Source organism: Carassius carassius, unplaced genomic scaffold, assembly GCF_963082965.1.
Source record: "Carassius carassius unplaced genomic scaffold, fCarCar2.1 SCAFFOLD_83, whole genome shotgun sequence".
NCBI lineage: Eukaryota > Metazoa > Chordata > Actinopteri > Cypriniformes > Cyprinidae > Carassius > Carassius carassius.
In genome coordinates this window covers 159,854-183,212 of record NW_026775116.1, presented here as the reverse complement: position 1 = coordinate 183,212, position 23,359 = coordinate 159,854, and the positions used below count along the sequence as shown (strand labels likewise).

The 23,359-nt window shown below is 36.5% G+C and overlaps 1 protein-coding gene across 1 annotated transcript; it reads right to left on the bottom strand.

Annotated features, from left to right (window-relative positions):
• Positions 1-2,368: 2,368 nt before the first annotated feature.
• LOC132136753 (granzyme B(G,H)-like) lies at positions 2,369-14,483 on the bottom strand. The gene is made up of 8 exons (XM_059547383.1): positions 14,462-14,483; positions 13,542-13,692; positions 13,412-13,458; positions 9,710-9,859; positions 9,402-9,552; positions 6,417-6,564; positions 2,903-3,154; positions 2,369-2,811 (listed from the first exon to the last, which is right to left on the bottom strand). Exons 1-8 carry the CDS (start codon positions 14,481-14,483, stop codon positions 2,653-2,655), a joined length of 1,080 nt encoding a protein of 359 aa, XP_059403366.1. The 3' UTR covers positions 2,369-2,652.
• Between the last annotated feature and the right edge of the window lie 8,876 nt (positions 14,484-23,359).

Genomic DNA, 23,359 nt, shown 5'->3' with positions numbered 1-23,359 from the left:
AAGACATTGGAAATACAATTACAAATACAATTTGCTTTTACATTTGAAAATTCGACATGGGAATCGACATACATTCGACATACATTCGAAGGGAAGTCGTGGCCTAATGGTTAGAGAGTCGGACTCCCAATCGAAAGGTTGTGAGTTCGAGTCCCGGGCCGGCAGGAATTGTGGGTGGGGGGAGTGCATGTACAGTGCTCTCTCCACCCTCAATACCATGGCTTAGGTGCCCTTGAGCAAGGCATCCAACCCCCAACTGCTCTCCGGGCGCCGCAGCATAAATGGCTGCCCACTGCTCCGGGTGTGTGCTCACAGTGTGTGTGTGTGTTCACTGCTCTGTGTGTGTGCATTTCGGATGGGTTAAATGCAGAGCACAAATTCTGAGTATGGGTCACCATACTTGGCTGAATTTCACTTCACTTCACTTTTTTTTTTTTTTTTTTTTTTTTTGAAAAGTGGCAGTCACTGCACGTTCGTGAAATGTGAAACTGTGGAAATGTGGAAAACGCAATTGAAAATACAATTTGCAATTGCTTTTGAAAAAATGTCCTTACTATTGAATATTCTTCCATATTTACCATTGTTTGTTGAATTTTCATGGCCAAATCCACAGAATAAAGAATTTCACACGATGGTGAAAGTTTGCCACAAACAAACTACATCAACCAATAAAAGCAATGTCTGCATGAGTTGTGATTTATTCATTTATAGACTAGCAATGTCCACTGGAATGAACCAAAATGAACACTGGAGAATTGAATGAACTGCATTTTTTTTATTAGCTTTTTCTATCACGGAAAAGCATAGGCTCATAATCACACTAGGGGGGTTGGAGTGGGGAGGAGATTTGAGTTAAAAATTGAGCAGATATTAGTTGACCAAATTTACAACATTTTTTATTAAAAAATTATAAAAAAAAATAAAAAAATAAAATCATAGACAGATTATTTGATGGCCTTTCTAATAAACCTTAAAGATCACTTTTTTCGTGTTGAAGCTTTGATTGTGTTTACAGTGTGCAATATAACATGTGTTCATGTTTTGCATGTATAAAAACACAGTATTTTACACACAATTCACTTATCTGTATAGCGCTGTTTTCACTGTCATAAAAACGCGCTGATGACTTCCTTGTTCTATGAAGTCCCTCCTTCAGAAATACGTAATGAGTTCTGATTGTGCCAGCGGTTCCTGTGTTGTGATTCGACATCAGCTTAGTGCACGTTGCCCTCCTGGAAACGCGATTGGGCTAGTTTTGGACTAGTTTTGAGAAGCAAATGGGCGGGATTTGTTTTGAAAACCTGGCAATCCTGATCTGAATGCACGTGCTGGAGATGTACTTCTAATCACAGGAGCGTTTTTACTGATGAGATGTGCATGAAAATCGCATTCAATTTTTTTGCACAGCCCTACCATCTAGTTAACAAAGCTAAGTTACAGAAACAGTTAAACTCACCAAATTAAATAATAAAATATACTTACCGGTTGTGGTCCATAAACAACGCTTTCTCCAGACAAAGAGGGAACTGCTCCATCTTTCAAGAATAATCTTTGTGCGAATCCGGCATTAAACTGATTGAGATTGAGGAAGCTGTCCTCAGCAAAATGTGCTGCACATAGTTATACATGTGGATTATAATTTTCGGGAACCGAGTTAAACATAAATTGTAGCCATTGATCTCTAAGTACAGCGTCCCTGGGAAGGCCAAACAAAGGTTATTGGACTCCGAGATGAAAATATCAGCGTTTTGACGACATGGCGACAAACACACTCTACAAACGCAACTCTTCCTCTTCTCCATCGGAGAAGACCACTCCCCCTTTTTGTGTATTCCTGTGGGCGGAGGTTAGTCAAAAAACTGTTTTAGTGATGTCATTAATGAAGAAAGTGGTCTGTAATGAAAGAACTGGTCGTTCGATGTAGGCGAATTCTGTTAAATAAAATATCTCGCTTGGCATTGAATTTTGAGCTTTAGAATTTTACAGATATTATTTATACTCTAACAACAACAACATTACACACTAACTAAAGTTTGAAACATGGGATCACGAAGAACGGGACCTTTAATAGTTTTGTGCAAGTTTGTCTGAGACACAACTTAATAAAATCCAAAACATATAAAATATATCAAAAAATTCCTTTGTGTGTGTTGTACTAAAGTCCAGATCATATAAACAGTGACAAGAAATCTGTTTTGGGAGATTTCACTCCATGATGAAGTAAACAAGATATTACCCATTTCCCTAATGTCAAATTGTAATTATATGTGGCTGTGACAAGGATAATGTCACGGTGATACTGTGAGGACCAAAGAGATGATGGAGATTCAGAATACTTTTTATCTTTAATAATCCAAAACAAGGGGTATCACAGAGCTTGGCAGGAACACTCAAGTACTGTAGCACATAACACGGATGTTTAACAGCAGAAAAAAGGAATCAAGAGGCAGACAACACTATAAATACAGGGCTTAACGAGAGGTAATGAACAGGGCACAGATGAAACAAATAAGAAACTCAACGAGAGGGAGAAACTAGGTCACAATGGAGGACATTGGGAGAAAAACACACAAAGTCCATGGACGTGACAGATAACACATCAAATGATTGATGATTTTCATGTGATACATTTATTGAAATAAATTCATGAATTCACTTGACATTTTTTATTATTTTGTTGATCCACTCCAGATAAGGTGAAATCTTAGTATACACATTAGGATACATAGGCGAATTGCAGAGATCCAAGACATGAAATGATACGATACCAACTGCAGTGTCTCCACAAACTAACGGACCCCCAGAATCTCCCTGTTAAGAAACACAAATTAACAGATTCCTTAAAATCATATATCAGTTTAAACAAGTTCATAAATGAACAGAGTCTGTGAATTGTACATACATCACAGAATCCACCAATGCCATATGTACACATCATCTTTGGAACTGAGTAGATCTCTCCCCATCTTGTTTCACATTCTGTGTTATCCATTATATACACCTTCATCTCCATTAGACGATCATTAGCTGAGCCATTAGTCCGTAGGCTTCCCCAGCCAGTGACACTACAGACAGAATCAGCTTTGATGTCTCCCTTTTGTCTTGGTATTTTAATAATCTTGACTTTATTGTTTTCTTTGACTTTTTTTTGTAGCTGTAATGCAATAACATCATCATCATTAAAAGATACTGAATCATATTTTTTACATTATATTTTTACATCTTGCATTTTCTATGATCTTTATACACTGTTAAAAAAACTAAAAACCCGATTCCAAAAAGGTTGTGACACTGTACAAATTGTGAGTAAAAAAGGAATGGAATAATTTACAAATATCATAAACTTGTATTTTATTCACAATAGAATGTAGATAAAATATCAAATGTTGAAAGTGAGATATTTTGAAATGTCATGGCAAATATTGGCTTATTTTGGATTTCATAAGAGCTACACAATCCAATAAAGTTGGGACAGGTAGCAATAAGAGGCAGGAAAATGTAAACGTACATATAAGGAACAGCTGGAGGACCAATGCAACTCATTAGGTAAATTGGCAACATGATTGGGTATAAAAAGAGCCTCTCAGAGTGGCAGTGTCTCTCAGCAGTCAAGATTGGCATAGGATCACCAATTTCCCCCATGCTGTGGCGAAAAATGGTGGAGCAATATCAGAAAGGAGTTTTTTAGAGAAAAATTGCAAAGAGTTAGAAGTTGTATATGGGAAGTCATCTATAGTGCATAATATCATCCAAAGATTCAGAGAATCTGGAACAATCTCTGTGCGTAAGGGTCAAGGCCGGAAAACCATACTGGATGCCCGTGATCTTCGGGCCCTTAGACGTAGAGCTGTAATAAGGCCTTAAAAGTCAGGCACGACAGGACAAGAGCCTGACAAGTACATTTTGATTGACAGCTTTTTAAAAGCCTGAACCCGTTTTAGCCCGATATTATTCAAACGTGCGCACACACACAGCTCTTTTGCCTTTTGTCAAGAATGAGCCATTTATACATTTTAACAATTTATTCGTGACTAAAGTATGTTATAGGCCATGTGGAAGTTGGAATAAAGAAATAAAATAAGTCCTCTGTAACATCGTAACATCTCAGCACTCTAAATAAGCCTAGGCATAGGCTCATTTAGCCTTTAAATAGGCCAACGCACCAATAAAAACTAGTCTTTCTTAACAAATTAAATTAAGATAAATTCTAAATTAAGATTGTCTTTAGCCATAACGAAATTAAGAAAAAGGTTCCCGCCGGATTTGCTTAGCCACTAGCAGCTGACATTTAATAAAAGAATAATGCCAACATTAGCCTATATAGACTACTCTGTCTACATTATGCATTTAAGACTTAATTTATATTTAGTTATAATTTGAAAAATCTTTACTCACCTAGATTAGGCTAGGCCTACATGTTTTTGTGTAGGAAAACTATTGAATCCACTTTACAAGCTTCAGCGCGTTCCTGCACTCACTGATGGTGCATCCAGCAATATAACCCACTGGCTCATTATTTTCATTATAAACATGGTCAAAACTTTTCAAGACCTCAGACTTTGCTTTAGTTGCTGGTGCAACCAAAACGTAATCGCCAGAGGCAAGCCTCCGTTTCATGCATGCACTTCCGCATCTTTCTCATGCTAATTGAAACACATCACATGACCGCTCATTTACATCGCAAACCGGAGCGCGAGCCTGAGCCCGAGCCCGAGCCCGGCCCGAGTCTGTGTAAAATGATATACATTAAGCCCGAATCCGACCGAGGCAAAGATCTTCAGCTCAACCTGTCCTCCAACCAAAACGCTCATATAGGTCGTTTGTCCAAATCCCTGAAATACGATCCATCAGAGCGTATACTACAATTGCGCCCCTATCGGCAAAAGGTCGTTTTCATATTAATGTTTTGTACTCTTTTATTTGCATTGTGATTAGTGTTTTGTGTAGCTCAGTTGGTAGATTATTGCGTTATACCTTGATATGCAATCATGCTATCATGGGTTCGATCCCAGAGAACAGATGTGCACGTAAAATGTATATGCTCAATAAGTCATAATTTAGCATGATTTCTGTGAGGGTTAGGTTTAGGGGTGGGGTTAGGTGTGGTCAATTGAACGAATAAGCCACCTAGTAAAATATGTACGAATTACTGTGAGATCGGTGTAAAAAGACCACACATTGCATTTAAATAAACGTGCGTTTTGTCATTTCATGACGACTGACGTAACGCGATACTGTCATTATTTTAACGCCCACTAGAGGCCGCTTAACTTTAAAACGTAAATATAGGTCGTAATAAGGTGCTTGTACAAACGACCTATATGGACGTTTTTTGTTGGAGGACAGGCTCCTTCAGCTGTACTTAGACGGCACTGCATCACATACAGGAATGCTACTGTAATGGAAAACATTGTTGGTGAACACAATCCACTGTGCCATTCACCGTTGCCAGCTAAAACTCAAAAAGAAGCCATATCTAAACATGATCCAGAAGCACAGGCGTTTTCTCTGGGTCAAGGCTCATTTAAATGGACTGTGACAAAGTGGAAAACTGTTCTGTGGTCAAACTAATCAAAATTTGAAGTTCTTTTTGGAAAACTGCAATGCCATGTCATCCGGACTAAAGAGATAAGGACAACCCAAGTTGTTATCGGTGCTCAGTTCTGAAGCCTGCATCTCTGATGGTATGGGGTTGCATGAGTACGTGTGGCATGGGCAGCTTAAACATCTGGAAAGGCACCATCAATGCTGTAAGGTATATTCAAGTTCTAGAACAACATATGCTCTCATCCAGACGTCAACTCTTTCAGGGAAGACCTTGCATTTTCCAGCATGCCAATGCCAAACCACATACTGCATCAATTACAACATCATGGCTGCGTAGAAGAAGGATCCGGGTACTGAAATGACCAGCCTGCAGTCCAGATCTTTCACTTATAGAAAACATTTGGCACATCATAAAGAGGAAGCGATGCGACAAAGAAACCTAAAACTGTTGAGCAACTAGAAGCCTGTATTAGACAAGAATGGGACAACATTCCTATTCCTAAGCATGAGCAACTTGTCTCCTCAGTCCCCAGACGTTTGCAGACTGTTATAAAAAGAAGAGGGGATGCCACACAGTGGTAAACATTGCCTTGTCCCAACTTTTTTAAAATCTGTTGATGCTATGAAATTTAAAATCAACTTATTTTCCCCCCATAAAATGATACACTTTCTCAGTTTAATCATTTGATATGTCATCTATGTTGTATTCTGAATAAAACATTGAAATTTGAAACTTCAACATCATTGCATTCTGTTTTTATTCACAATTTGTACAGTGTCCCAACTTTTTTGGAATCGGGTTTGTACTTTAAAAAGTAAGTGTTTGTGCAGTCCTTAAAATAAAAAATAGTTAGTCTGTAGATTTTTACCCTCAAAAGCATAATGTCATTCAGGAATGAAGGTCTGCCAGGCTTATAGCCTGGATGCTTGTGGTAAGACTTCACTGCGATGCGTACAGACCCCTCATTCTCATTCTTTAGGCGATGTGCCCCAATCACAGCTGTCAGTATCGTATTTCTGTTGAAAGAAAGTCTTAGTAGCAAAATAAAGTTTTTTTATTTTTTATTTTTGTATTCTTTTCGAAGAGCATATTGCAAGTACTCCTCGCTTCAGACTGTAGCACGGCGACGTCACGTATGTACGTCACGTATGTACGTCACGTATGTACGTGACGTGTGTTTACCGCGCATGCGCAGTAACGTATATGTATTTACCGTAAATACGATTGTGCGCCGTACGCGCCGTACTGACTGTCATTAATGCGCATATCCAGGTTCATTCACTTCCGGATGTTCGTAAGGTATGGTGGATATGAGATATTATTTTTGTTTTCTTAAAAATTTGCGTTTAAATTGCTTTTAATTGTAAGAATGCTTTGGTCATAATCATAGAGAGTGTCATTGCAAATGTGTGCGATTTCAAACACTTATGACATGTTTTATGATATAGTATTCGAATGCTGGTCTTTCAAAGTCTTATTTCGCCTAAAATGAACCATTAAAGATGTTTTAAAATAGAGCAGAAAGACTTTATTAATGTTAGTAATGCCATTCCCTTATGAAATAAAAATATATTACAGTATATTGGAAAATATCATGTAATATATTAGGCATATATTCTTATATATGGGATTTAATATTTATTTTTTTCCAATATATTGCAATATATTGAAAGCGGCAATCATTTGTATATTTTGCAATATATTATATGATATATGTATCATCAATATATTATTCAAAGTATTCCAATATATAATATATTAGAAAATAAAAAGGGAAAATAATATATTACAATATATCACAATATATTTTAAGAAATATATTGGTAAATATATTTTCCTTTCGTAAGGGTTGATGGTTGCATGCATTACAAAAAAAAATATCATATTTGTAATCTTATTCATTAACATTATCAAAGATTAATAGATACTGTAACACATGTATTGTTCATTGTTAGTTCATGTTAATTAATACATTAACTAGTGTTTACCAATGACACCTTCTTGTAAAGTGTTACCTCTTATATTGACCCTCTTATGTCTTAATATGACTTTTTGGGGACATTGTCAGTGTGAAGAAATTCAGAGAAGAGACCCACTTCATGTGGCTAGAGTACTGTAATTATGTGTTTTTCTTTCTCTGAAAGACTGTATAGCCCTCAACTGTAAAATTTTCAAATTGAAAAAAACTTCAAACTTTCAGGCCATGCTTTCTCAAGCCAAGCCAACCTAAATTTTGACTTGAGAAAATTTATTAATTTAGTTGGTGTTAATGCTGGTTATAAATTAAATCTCTTAGGTAGTTTACAGACAAAGCAAATAACACTTTTTATAACACCATGCTATAATATATTTAAAAATACATTTAAAATATTTTCCTTGTATGGCTCTTCTGCCTTTCTTCAAAATGATTTAATTTTGCTTTAGTATTGTTTGTTCTTTTATGTAAATAAGGTGTCGTGAACTGGAGTGCATTGTCTGAACAAAAGAACCAGAGTGTCCGGGCGTCATGTTCTCTGACCAAGTGCCTCCGGTGCAGTGAGATATTTAAAGACTGTCCACCTGGCTGTGTGAGGAGTCGCAGGAGGAGAGTCCTGTGTGGGTTTTATCCATTCAAAGAAATTGAGGGCTACTGAGGGCTACTGCTTGACTTATTGTTTTATCAGTGATGAAGGTGAAGTTCAGATTTTTTTTCTTAATCTATATTTGTATATACAATTATATTTTCTGTTTTGTTCTTTGAAATAAATAAAAAAAGATCACTGTCATCAGTTTGGTTTTTTTGGAGGCACCTTGCATAAAATGGGATGCAGACACTCAAAATATACTGTATTTAGTCAACTGAACTTAAAACTACTTTATTAGCTTAAATGTTTCACATGCAGAATTGCCAAAGCAAAAGAAAAATGTCCAAATTTATAGTTAAAAAATAAATAAACAAGAACCATAGCAAAAGAAAGATTAAAATAAGAAAGGCAGTGGCTATTCACACTTAGAGCAAATGGCTATAGATTATATTTACACTATGTTAAAATAGCAGGATTTTCTGCTATTTATATTACTTATTGCAAATAGTGGCAATTATTTGCACCTCAGTATTGTAGTACATTCTAAAACAGTATGCAATAATGAGTGTAAATTATAATTTTAATTCAAATTATTAAATGGATGCCAGCATATTAGGACAATAAAGCCCTCCCTCAAAACGGTTTGATTATTTCCTCCGTTTTTATTTAAAATAAATGCTTTTCTGATGTGATTTGAAATTGGCAGATTCGGACCGGATCGATTGCATCATATTGTGAACAACACATGTTTTACCATCTGCAATATTATAGCCGACGACTGTACTTTATCTGTTGTCATTTTGACTAGCTCAGTAAGAAATATAAGGTGCCATTAAAGTGTAATATTACAATATACACAGTGAAGTAAAGTGCAACAGAATGTTAATATATTGTAAGATACTACACAGATATTACAGAATAAACTTTAATTCCGTATAATTTTACCTCAGATGAAACAGGGTTAAACATGGTTGTTTTCCCGTCTTTTTACACCTTAATGTTCTTCAATACTTTAACATTTTATTAGAGTTTTCTTTTAAGTATGCACATCGTTTTAATGCACGCACGACCCAAAAACAACTAACGTCATCACGCAATGCAAATTACAAGCGCATGCGCGGTAAACACATACGTGACGTCATCGCGCTACAGTCTGCAGCAAAGGGTGTCTCGCATATTGTGCATACTCCTTTTATGACAAAACTTTGAAATCCATTTACTACTGTGAATTCATCTAAAAACATTTAAAATCAATCAATATTGCAGATTAGACAAAACAAAAGCCTCACTTTTGTCTGCAATGTGCAGCAGTCAAGACAAACTGGTTATGAATGAGAAATCCACCACAGATATGTTCCTTGTTAATCTGAAGAGAAACCATGTAAGGTCTGGAGTGGGGTTTTGCTACCCGGCCATTCACTATACCAACATCCACACGAGCTGAGAGAGAAATACAGACAGTAACTTATTCACCCTACAAACACCTAGAAACACATTATTGAGTTCAGAAAAAATCCAGAAACCATGCTGAGATCTTGGTTGTGATAATACATCTTTAAGTGATTTATAAATATGCAGTTTAGTCAATCAGTCTCACCAGTGAAGGTCAGGTGTGGCAGCAGAGAGGCCAGCAGGAGCAGAGAGATGATGATCATCATGAAGACAGTGAGCTCTGACTGACAAAACACTATAAATATAGGTGGGTGGAGACACTGAGTTGCCCCTACGTCTTTTTTTCTTTTCTTTTCTTTTCTTTTCTTTTCTTTTCTTTTCTTTTCTCTCTTTCTCACTTTGTGGTATAAGTGACAAAACGATGACTCACTATTGTTCTTGTTAATCTTTGTGGTCTCATTTCCAGACTATGGATGGTTTGGTCTAAAACTGTTATGTAGCTCACCATACATTTTGGTACTTGAATACTATACAGTTCATAACCATAAACATAATTATATAGAAGTGGAAAATCATCATAAAACAGGTGTTGTGTTTGTGTCCCCCTTTTCAGAATGCTGTATTTTAAAGATCATTTGAAATGTAATACATTTTGGAAAGTGTTAAAAATCTTTTTTTCATGTTTGTTCAATAAACAATAAACTATTGCACATGCACCAAGACTCCAATGGTTTTAGTTTTTCAGAATGAAGACAAACACTTTCTGTCACTACCTTGTGTTGGAGTTTTAGGTATAGCATAAATTGAAATGCTACTTGGTGTAATGTTTTGCATCTCATGCATTGAAATGTAAGTGTTTTTAAAGATTTAAGTGTCAGAAAGTGTACAAATACAGATATAGGCATTTCACATTTGTTGCCATGCTGATTTTAAGAATTTATTTTGGTTACTTGAACCTTTTCAGTAGCCTACTGCTATTTTATGAACCCACCAAGAGCAGCCTCACCCCAACCAGATCTTCTATAATTTGCCGTTGGCTCGGATGTCTCTATAGTGGTTAAACATGAAGTACATTTAATTTTGAGTAAATCTAACAGACAGTTAATACTAATTGTAACGCTTTATAAGTTGCAAAATTAAAATGAAAATGTATTACAGAAATCATAAGATAACATGTTCAATCAAAAACTGTGGCAAAATGATCATTTAAATGCTATTTTTCTTAAATGCATTAACACTCACACTTACAATTGCCTTTTCATTCAGTGTCCCGCAATGAATGTAGCAAAATTCAATGTGCACATTGAAAATGCATTCCGAGCCGATCACGTGTCCGCCCCCTCCCGCCATGTCAATCACTGCGTGAACAAGGCGGGGCTTGCAGAAGGTCTGAGACTCAAATCTCAAGAAGAGGATTCAAGTGAGAGAACATGGACAAGACAGTTGGCCCGTGTACGTTTTGATTATTTCGGTTTATGGCTTCAATATTTCATTCGCACTTGTGGGCGGAGCTGAAACGCTGCTTTCATCTGATTGGTCGAATCGCTCCAGCTTCAGCTCGGTCTTTTCATTCTTTCAGGCAGAATAAGAGTCAGTGCAAGTGAAGCACTGTAATGTCTGAAAATACACTCACACTGTTAATTAGCATAATATTTGAATCAGATGTAGCTGGGCACATAATTCGTGCTGCTGCGACCTGCAAATTATTTCTAGGTTGTAGTATTGTATGAATATTGTCCCACTGATTAATACAGTAGTTCTCTCTCTTTGGATAAAAGTGAAGTGGAAATAAAAATCAATAATAGACTGAACAGTTCCATGTCGGTAACATTTACCACTCTCATATTTTAAGTCATAAGGCACTAGGTATGTGTGTGTGACATTAATAAATAATTGTAAAAATTAATATAGTTACATTTCTAAATAAAAATAGTAAAATTAGCTCCATGCTGCTCAGTGCTCCTGTAGCCTACCCCAGAGCGCCCTCTCGCGGCTGTAGACGGTAATGTTTTTTCTTGGTTCTGAATAAACGCAACTTAATAGTCCAATGTGACTTATATATGTTTTTTTCCTCGTCATGACGTATTTTTGGACTGATGCAACTTATACCGAAAAATACGGGTAACATTATTATTATTATTTATTATGAGAGTAATTGACATAGACTAGAACTTTAATGTTTCACCAAATTCAGCTCAGATCTTCAGACTCGTCTGACTCGTGTTGGTGTATAACTGGCCAGACTTACCTTCCCAAGAAATCCTATTTTATTTTAATTCATAAATTTAACTATATTTATTTCCACTTCACTGTTATCCAAGGAGACAGAACTATTTGCACTGTTTTTATCAGTGGGACAATATTCATACAATACTACAACCTAGAAATAATTTGCAGGTCGCAGCAGCACGAATTATGTGCCCAGCTACATCTGATTCAAATATTATGCTAATTAACAGTGAGTGTAGTTTCAGACATTGTAGTGCTTCACTCGCACTGACTCTTATTCTGCCTGAAAGAATGAAAAGACCGAGCTGAAGCTGGAGCGATTCGACCAATCAGATAAAAGCAGCGTTTCAGCTCCGCCCACAAGTGCGAATGAAATATTGAAGCCATAAACCGAAATAATCAAAACGTACACGGGCCAACTGTCTTGTCCATGTTCTCTCACTTGAATCCTCTTCTTGAGATTTGAGTCTCTGACATTATGCAAGCCCCGCCTTGTTCACGCAGTAATTCATTGCGGGACACTGAATGAAAATGTAATCGTAAGTGTCTTGACTGTGAGTGTTAATGCATTTAAGAAAAATAGCATTTAAATGATCATTTTGCCACAGTTTTTGCTTGAACATGTTAGACATATCTAATCATTTCTGTAATACATTTTCATTTTAATTTTGCAACTTATAAAGCGTTAAAATTAGTATTCATTTTACATATGAAAACTGGTGTATGAAATGGCAAATGAAAATTATGTAATTTAATTTTCATTTTGCACCAAACGTTGCACAAATGTATTGGAAAATGTAAATGTAAATACAGAAATGCATTGTCATTTTACATATTGCAATTTCATTTTGCATATTACATTCCAAATTGAATAATGCTACCCATGTGCTTCCATAGCAGTGAGGCAGAGATAAGATAATGACGTATGGCACACGGAACGATCAGCTCTTTTTTATTTTTAAATTAAGTGTTGTATAAATGTGTGTCCTGTCATTATAAAACTCTCCTTTCACTCAGCTACTGTGAAGTGGAGCAGGACAACCTTGTTTTGGATCCACAGGCAAACCAGTTTGGGCGCGGGGAGGGGCTTTGTGGGGTTTTTTTTTTTTTTTTTTTTTTTGGCGTGATAAATGAGGAGCACAACATGTATCCATAAATGGGTAAAAATTAATTCTGCTTTTAAAAACAAATAATAATAAAAAAACCCTTGTGAAACTCAATATTATCTCTGTCACTTTCACTATTTGTGGAGTGTGCACATGTGAAAAAAAAATCTATTCCAATTTGAAACTTGAAGCACATCAACCCGATCACTTTATTTTGCGTTCTTGTAAACACTACATACAGATTCATCAAATGGAACCAAAAAGTGTGCGTGTAAACATGCGTGTGTTCATGATCCGCCTTTAGATGGTGACAAGAGACAGTTTTTAAGAGACTGTAACTGTAATTCAAAAACACATCTGTTATTAATAAACTAATTTAATCATCTTTTATAAGACTAAACTGCTGCTGATTATAGTGATGTGAAGTTTGTGTGAAGTTGTCAACAGCTAAACTTACTGTATTAAAAGTCATTACCCTCAAAAGCATAATGTCATTCCAAAGAAGATGAATTGTATAGCTTGGATGTGGGATGTACAGTAGGACTTCACTCAGATACGATCTGAATTCTTACTGTTCCTGAAGTCATGAGCACCAACCACAACCGTCAGAATCTGAGTTCTGTTGAAAGAGAAAGTCAGGATAATTTCAACACACAGGAGTCACTATGTCAGCCAAAAGTATTGTAACTGCAAAAAACTCACCCATTCCAGCAATGTGCAGCAGTCAACACAAACTCATCAGAAATGAGGAATCCACCACAGATATGTGTCTTATTCAACTGAAGAGAAACCATGTAAGGTCTGGAGTGGGGTTTTGCTTCTGTGCCATTCACTATACCAAAAATCACATGATCTGAGAGAGAGATATTGCCAAGTCAGCTTCTTCAGTAAATAAAAATGAATTGTTCTTAAAAAAAAAAGAATAATAATATACTACTTTATAATCAGTCTTACCAGTGAAGGTCAAATGTGTGGCAGCAGAGAGGCCAGCAGGAGCAGAGAGATGATGGTCATCATGAAGACAATCAGTGAGCTCTGAGCACTGTATATATATATATATATGTATGCATGCATTTTGGTTCTTTAATAATTTAAAATTCATAATAGAACTGTAGTGTTTTTTGTTAGTTTTTTTCTTGTCATTGAGTAATGATGGCTAAAAGACATGGAGCGATAAGAAAACTTTTTCAGCACATATAATTAAAGGTTGTACTGTTGCTTTCTTATGTATTTTTTCTATGATTTTATTTCAGTTATTTCAAAGAGCTTTGTCACATTAAAATAATCAAAAATACACTGATCAAACAAATAAATATGACAAACAGGATATAAATGACAAATTACTTCCATTATTATTTATTTGAAAAAAAAATTAAAAAGCAAAATCTTTTTTCTGATCTCTTCTTGGTACAAACACACCTACCCACAGATTCACGCACAGAAACTTGTTCAGGACTTTCCAGGTTATTTAATAAATAAATAAAAACGTGTAGACTACTGTATTTTCAGCTGAATAGTTTAAACCAGGAATGTCTAATCAACAGTGATATGAATATTGAGTACTTCTGCCATGAGAGCAGTGTATAGTTCAGTAAAATAACAGTAATATGAGTATTGGGTACTCCTGACCTGAGGGCAGCACATAGTACTCTAAAAATAACAGTAATATGAATATTGAGCACTTCTGCCCTGAGAGCAGCACATAGTACAATACAAATAACAGTAATATGAATATTGAGTACTCTTGCCCTGAGAGTAGTATTGTGAAAAGACCCGGTACTTCGGTACCAAGTCGGTACTAAAGAAATGAAAATGTCACAGTACCAGGTTTCTTTAAGTACAGATGGTTAAGCCGGTTCTTGACACATACAGCGCTACGATTTCTGCGAAGCAGAAAACGTGGACGGAATCTCAAAATCCAGTCATGAAAATGAAACATACATTTTAATATGGATAGTCACGGAATTGGTCAAAGTAAGCATAAATTAGTCAAATCAAATCTCCATATGAACCAGTATCTGTAAATGTTAAGCCGCAAAAGATGGTTGAAATATGAATCCTGCATGTTCTGCGCATCTCTGTGTGAATGAATAAATGGCAGAGACATGCGGTTTTGTTTACTACATAGACTGAAGCGTGTGACGCTTGCTGTAATTTCAGCATCTGCCATCTCAATGAGGACATAAATACATAAACAACATCACCAGAACTGTTCTGAGTCACTTCACAAGCATTTTACCGTTTCATTTGAGTAAAACCAGTGTCAAAATAAAAGTAGCCCGTCAACATAAAAGTTCATTTTTACATAAAGGTATTGTGCTAAAAATATTACTATTATTTAGTAGAATGTATGTGATACTGCTACAACTGTTGAAAAAATTTATAAAATTTGGGTGAAACTTGTTTACAGTTTTTCATAATTATATTACTTGTAGAAAAACTTTAAACACAATTGTAAATAAGTATAAAGAATGGCATTGGCTTTATTTTTTGTGATAAAAAGTGTTTTTTTTTTTTAATAAGCACATTTTTGTGTTTGCTTTGGTACCAAAATTGGTACTGAGAACCATGGATTTTCACTGGTATTGGTACCGAATACTGAAATTTTGGTACCGTGACAACACTACCTGAGAGTAGCGCACAGTTAATTAAAAATAACAGTAATATGAATATTGAGTACTCCTGCCCTGACAACAGCACACAGTTCATTATAAATACCAGTAATATGAATTTTGAGTACTCCTGTCCTGAGAGCAGCACATAGTACGTACACTTAAAATAACAGTAATAAAAATATTGATATTAAATATTAAATGCCTCCCACGGAGCGTCAGTAACGAATCTGTTTTAGAAATATTCTCTCCACATGTTCAAATTTCCTGACTTCGTCTCTGCTTCAGTTTCATTAGCCGCGTTTCCACTGTCAGGCTTAAACCGGGTATACTAGTGCATGCCAGGGCCTGTCGCGTTTCCACTGTCACTTCCGGGGATTGATTGTGCCTCATCTGGGCTTCCTCGGGGCCAACGGCCAGGTTTTTTTGGCCCAACGAAAACCTTGGGCCAAAGCAGGCCAGCTGGGGCTAGTGAAGGGGTTATGAACAAAGGCGGAGTTTCTCTGCGTCTGGAGAGCTTAACGCTGCGGATCATTACAGAAAGATAACAGTCGAGATAACAGATGAAGTTTCGTGACGTTGTTCCTGAGAGGCGTGTAAAGGGTGTGTTTTAGTGACGCGCAGCGTACTTCAGGCCCTGACAGTGGAAACGCTGCGCTTTTTTAGCCCCTCCCGGCCCGTTTTAAGCCCTGGCTTACACTGGCCCGACAGTGGAAATGCGGCTATTGGTTGAATCTGTAAACCAATCATTTTCTTTTCTGCTCTAAGAATATGTTTGATGCTGATGCCGATGTTAACATTAACAATCTAAGAACAAAGTATAACAATAATAATCATTTGCAAATTTTAAGTGAAATGAGCTAACTGATCATTACACTTATTGTATACACTTATTAGAATGCTTTTTTCTCAGTTTGTCAGAACAAACATGTATCCAGTGAAAATTCTTATTAGGGTAATACTTCCGAGATGTAGGCTAGAATCTGTGATTCCTAATTAAGTATCTGAAAGAAGTTTGTGAGCAGACTTAGCTTGATGTTCATTTACTTCTTTCCATGGGCCCATGCAAGGACTGAGAATGGCATCGAAAGATAAAGACAAAGAAATTTTTTATTTTAACAGAATCCAGACCGGTGCAGTGACTGACAGCCACGCATAGGCTGAATACAAATACTTGTTGCCATATGATGCAATTACTTTGTAGGCAGCATTTTTGCACAAAGGCACCTCATTAAACTGATTTCATACAGGCTTCTGAAGGCAGCGTAACAGTTTAATGATCTACAACAAAATAGATTTAGTTATTGTGATAACTAAACTAATATTTAATTACTATAATACTGATTTATAACTAGAAATAACATCAAAAGTGCAAAATGTTAGTCAGAAATATACATTTACACACAAACTGACCACTAAACGCAACTTTCAGACGCCATCTTTATTTTGCTTAACAATCACGGAATGGAACACATGGGACTCTGGGATATCAAAGGCAGTGAAGGGCACATCTATGATGCCTTCAAAATTAGATCAGAAGAAGGCACCTCCGGAGACAGGAAGTAAAGCAGAATTTGGATTTGGATGTGCCTTGATGCCTTCCTGCCTTGGAATGTTGCCTCAGAAGACAGCATTTTACAGCTTTCGGATGCAGACATAGACTCAAAACATTAGATTCATCCATGCTGGAGCCGTGCAGGGGCACAATCCAGGACTCTTAGTTACATAATGTAGTAAGACCGACTGAAAATGAAAAGTTGCGAGTTTCTAGGCTGATGTGGTTAGGTACTATCCTCTCAAAATCACAACTTTTCATTTTTGAGCGAGATGCTAATAGTCTATTCAGATTCAATGATCTATGCTTAGCTAATCTAAAGGTGCTACCGCCAGACCCGGAGATTGGCTGAATGGATTCAAAAACTGTAAAACTCAGCTAGTTAAAGGCAGGGTAGGTTTATAAACAACTTTCTTCCAAATTTGTTTAAACTTTCTATATATATCAATGCATAATTAAAATGTAAGTACTCTGATAAAAAGAGTATAAAAATCTAGTGACTCTAGACCATTTAATCTGAATTAAACACAGATCATTATTTCCATTCGGGACGAAACATAGGATTGGTTTAGGCGACTGTCACTCTCTCGCAACCATGGCAACCACCCTTTTGCCACACATGACCTGCCCACTTGCGAGCGCACGTTTGATTTGAGGAATTCAACAGGCATGGATCCTAGGAATACCAAAACAATGACAGAGAAACAGCAAGCAAAATTCACAGTACCAGCCTATGCAGTTAGTGAAGGCAAACCAGGCAAAAAAAGGAAGACAGTAACAGTACAAGAAAAGGCAATGAACAAAAAGTCTTTGGATAAACAAAGAAATAAAATGTGAGTTAATTTCGGCGTGACTTTCCAGCGATGGCGAGAACTGGGGGCTGTTCCATAAACCAAGATTAGAGTATAAGCCAGGCTTATATCGGTTAGTCAGGCTTATTTTTGGTAGATTCGGTTTCATAAATCAAACTTACAAAAGTTCAAACTCAGTTACCCCGGCAACTTATGCTGGCAAATTAACCTGGTCCGGGGCAGGCTAACTGTCAGGCTAAGTCTGAGTTCAGGCTTAACGAGCATACCATTTATACTTACCTTCTGGTATTTCGATGTCATTTTATTTTACTTAACCACTATTAATAATTTTTTTTTTAAATAAATATTATTTATAATCCAGACTAAAGAAGGAGATTGCCAATTGTGGGGCAAGTAGCCAAGGTTCATGGTCAAAAAGATGAACAGCCTGACCATCACATGTAAACCCATGGTAGAAATTATGAGCTACATACTTCCTCTGACTGGTTGCCCCCACCCAGGACAAAGACCAGGCTCCTTCTAGACCTTTCGAACTTTTCTTCATCACAAAGCTCTCCCTCACGTTCACAGAATGAGAAAATGTATTTTTCATATGCAGATGCATTCAAAATCATCTTAAAAGGACTTATAAAGGAATATCAGTTTATTGCATGACTTCATAGCATGTATGTAACCCACACATGTGTCTATAATGTTCTAATCACTCATTGAGCATGTATTTTTAATAACTAGTGAATAGCTAAAGGGTTCATATTCATGTTTAGTATGTGTGTGTTTGAATCGTCTTGCTTGAAACGTTTCTTCCAGTCAATTCTTTGTCAAATGTATCATATTCTTGTTATAGAAACCATGTTCAAATTATACTCTGCAAGAGCATTTGAGCTAAACTGACCCGTTTCCCTTACAGTTCTAAAGCAGCGGTTCTTAATTCTGTTCCTCCCTTCCTCCTGCTCTGCATCTCTCTCTCTCATTCAGATCATCAGCTCATCACAATGGCAACACCGCGAACACTTCAGAGGGATGCAGAACTATTCTAAGATCTTAGAAAGCTGCTTGGATTAAACTCACTTTTAATTTTTATTTGAAATAAAATTGTATATAATCTGTCATTTTTAGTAGTCATTATATGCTGTGAAAGATATCTTGTGCGTTACAAGCTTCTGTTTGAAAAGATCTATCATGTGCAGTGTATGTGTGTGCAGAAAAAAACAATTGCAACATTATAGAACAAAACTGAATTAAATTAGCCTATGCACTTTACATATACATCATATTTCTCATCAATATGGTTAACAATAAAGATTAATAATAAGAAAAAGAAGCACATCAAAAATAGCCTACATCGTTAAATTCCATCCTACTGTAGATAAATAAAACATCTCCGCTTATTAACTAACAATCATATGCCTCAAAGAAGCACAAATAAAGATATAGGTGCAAACAGAATACAGTGACGTCAACCTTGGTTTTGATAAACAGTTATTTTATGACACAGAACGTGTTGATGAAACTCATGCATCTAGCAAGAACTTAGTACACAAAATAATCATATTGATTCAAGCATTAAACATTTATGAATTAATTAAATGCCAGTAATGAACAAGACTGCACAAATTATAGCGATCATGAGGAAGGTCCGCGTACAGTAAAATGGATAGTGTACAACACCCCATCAGTTATATTCAGGTCTATAGTGCTAACCTCTGGCGCAGTTTTGTAACTTCTTAGACAAAATTAAGACGTTAAACGAGAAAACGACTTTCGTTATGTCGAGATAACGAGAAAATTAAGTCGTTATAATGAGAAAACAACTTTTGTTATGTCGAGATAATGAGAAAATGAAGTCGTTATAATGAGAAAATGACTTTTGTTATGTCGAGATAATGAGAAAATGAAGTCGTTATAACGAGAAAATTGCTTTTGTTATGTCGAGATAACGAGAAAATTAAGTCATTATAACGAGAAAACAAGAAGGAAAAAATGATAATGCATGGCCGCTTAGAACTTCCATATTGCATAGAATACGTTGTTTAACAATACTATTGCACACTCAACCAACTTTATTTATTACCTCTGTCTTACGTTGCTGCTGTTCGTAATGTATATCTAATCCTACATTGCATTCCTATGTATATTCTGTACACACTCTTCTTAATACTGTATATAGCAACTCCACTGTAAATTCTGTAAATCATAGTTTCACTTACTCTGCACTTATATTTACATAAAACACTGTATTCTTGCACGTCTGGTTAGATGCTAACTGCATTTCATTAGCTCTGTACTTGTACTCTGCATAATGACAATGAAGTTGAATCCAATCTAATCAATAGTTTCTTTCTTTTTATATCATTCAAATTCTTGATCTGCCATTACTTGCATTTTTCCTTATGGTTGTTGTATAAGCTGACTGAGACATCTCTTTCTCAGCTCACAGAGAGAGAGAGACAGATAGATCGATAGATAAGTGCCACTCGCAAACCCACTGTGTGGTTGTGAGTCTCTTCTTTTCCAATCAGAAAAGATAATAAAACGACTAAATATATAGCACTTTTCTTGTGTTATTTTAATGATTGGGGCAGTATTCAGTACTTTCTCAAAATGTTCCTCAAATAGCCCACATCAGATTGCATTTAATGCAAAAATTGTTAAATAATAAAAATAATAAAAAAAAACATTAATGCTGTCTTTATTTAGAAGTTCTGATTAAGATATTTGGGCTCAACCACTCAGATATCTATCTATGACATCTGGTCTTGTCTCTGAGATATGTCATGTTTTTCAGTAGTTGAAAAAAAAAAATTAATGGGCAGAGCTGATAAGTTTCTGTGTGTGAGTCTGTGGGTTCATTTTTGTGTGTTGAGGAGAAGGCAGAAGTAAGATAATTTTGATAGATAAAATATATTTTTACATTTATTTGCTTGTTTGCTTGTTTGTGGTGTTCGATTCTTTTGCTGTACTAGGGTGAAAGCTCTTTGAAGTAACTGATACAGTTTGGCAAGGCCCATATATTAACAGAACTATAACGCAAGTTAGCAGGAGACCTACAGCTGCACTGAGTGTATACCCAACACACAAAACTACATGATTTGTATACTCGACAAAATGATTAATCATACTTACAGGTTGTGATTTGGAGGATCAAGCTGGTCCAAACAAACTGGTCACTGACCCATCTTTCAAAGACAACTGCATGGTTTAGGAATCCTGCGTTGAACTCAACAGAGTTTGGGGAAGCAGTCATAAGTGAAATGATAGAAACACAACATGAGATTGTGATTATATTATACTGCTGTGGTATTGTAATAAATATTCATTTTAACCACTGATTCTTAACAGCCTCATCCTTTGGAGGTGAATATAAAGTTAATTTACTTCCACAGTGCAGAGCATAGCGTCTTCTCAATATTATCATATCTCCAAAAAGTCTTTAGTTTTATGATATTTATAAAAGAAAAATACAGTTTTCCAATTCTTTCCGGAAAAAGCCAAGCTCCTGGAGGCATGCCATGGGCGGAGCTTTAATACTGATGTTTCGTGTGGTTTCCATTAACATATATTCACTTATGTGCTGATTTCCAACAAAATACAGAAATCTGATGCAATTGTACTTAAATGAATGGGGTCTTTTATCACAGGGACAGCTCCATGTTTTAATAGCAAACAATGTGCTGGTCCAGCGTCGACTTGGGCCTTGTTTATAAAACATTTGTCACTCAAATGACCAGAGAACACAAACGCACTTGATACACTCCGTTGCTGCCGTGGAAAAACAAACTGCATCCACTGTTCATGTAACGCTGGGTTCTTGAAGAAGCTGAATATGCTAAACTTTCCCTCACATCCTAAAATGCACTTATTTGGAGGCATTCTCGAACAAATCCTATGCAGCACTGCCGACGATTTTGAAGCACGTTGATCTGTGCGGTCTCGCTCTCCTCTGGTCAACGTGTGTGCGCGGGCGCGCTTTTCCAAGAGAAATGCCCATATAAGGACTTCCATTCTCGTCTACGTCATTAGATCCACGATCGAAAAAACCAGCTGAAACTTGTACCAACCCGGAAGTAAGATTTTCGGCACAGATTCTCAGTCATTCTTCTAAATTATTTTTTAAAACTTTGGCCATGTTTAGCATGAGAATCCATCTCTTTAACACTGTGAACAACTCTGAATACATGAAACACAATTGTACCTCCCCTTTAATGTTTATGACACACCCTTTACTCATTTAATTCACATACCAAGTCACTTGATGATATACTTTTTTTTAAAATATAATTTATGTTTATAACTTTACCAATACTTTACAAAGAATACTTAACACTGCTGCAACCCTTCTTCTAATATGATGGCAAAAATCCCTCTTTTGGAAAGTTGTAGAAATGCTGTCACAGAATATTATTTTGGTATTAGAGCAAATGCAGACACAAAAATTGCATATAAAACATTTTAAAGGGGTCATATGACATTGCTAAAAAGGACATTATGTTGTGTATTTGATGTAATGCAATGTGTTTATGTGGTTTAAGGTAAAAAAAAAAAAAAAAAATATATATATATATATATATATATATATATATATATATATATATTTTTTTTTTTTTTTCACATACTATACATTATTGTTTCTCCTATATTCCCTGCCTTTCTGAAACACATAGATTTTTACAAAGCTCATCGTTCTGAAAAGCGAGGTGTGGTCTGATTGGCCAGCTATCCAGTGCGTTGTGTTTAGCTGAATACCTCAAGCGCGTGATGGAAATGTAACGCCCCTTACTATACTGTTGTGACCAATGCTTGCTGGTAGCTATTAAATTGTCGACCAAATTGACTACGCCACCCACAAGGTCTGGGATGTGGGACCCTAACCCCCCATTTCCACCAGATGCGTAACGGCTGCGGAACGGCTCCGCTGCGTGACAGCTCCGTGTTCCGTCGTCCGTCAATACCCACCAGGTCCGTATTTGTTGCGGAACGGCTGCGGTCATGACTGACAGCTGACGTCACGATGCCCCATGTAATCTCGCGGATTCTGGTGTGATCGCGCGATATGTAGTTTCTATACAGAACTACCAAACCAGGAACAGTTTTCCATCCGAAGGAGTATAGGATAGAACTCTTTTCTTTTCACTTTTCATTTCTTCATCCATCGTGTCAACGGGGTTAAAACTTCAACAAGCCTGTCTCCGCCCATTATGATGTTTTCAATGTGTAGTGTAGGGAAATATGAGCGCGGTGTATTTTATTTTGAAAATTAAACGGATCTTTTATTTTGTTTCTGGCTGTTCTGTTTTGTCACTCGACTTCCTGTCCTGTGTACTCTGCCCTGTAGTGCTGCGGAGCGCTCCGGCATCCGGCAAAAATAGAAGCTCTGCGTATCTGCTCCGGAGGGCTGCGGATCGCCGGAGTCGGAACGCAGCTGTAACGCATTCAGTGGTAATACATTCATTGACTTTAATGGAAACCTATTGACTCCGCCGACATGACGGAGCCGTAACGCAGCCGTTACGCATCTGGTGGAAATTGGGGGTAACAATTTTT

Coding starts and splice junctions, on each gene's coding strand:
- LOC132136753 (XM_059547383.1), bottom strand. CDS start 14,483: ATGTGCTGCCCTCAGGTCAGGA. Junction 13,693..14,461: donor GTGCTGCCCTCAGGTCAGGA/GTACCCAATACT, acceptor TCTCTCTCTCAG/ATCATGTGATTTTTGGTATA. Junction 13,459..13,541: donor GCTGCACATTGCTGGAATGG/GTGAGTTTTTTG, acceptor CTCTTTCAACAG/AACTCAGATTCTGACGGTTG.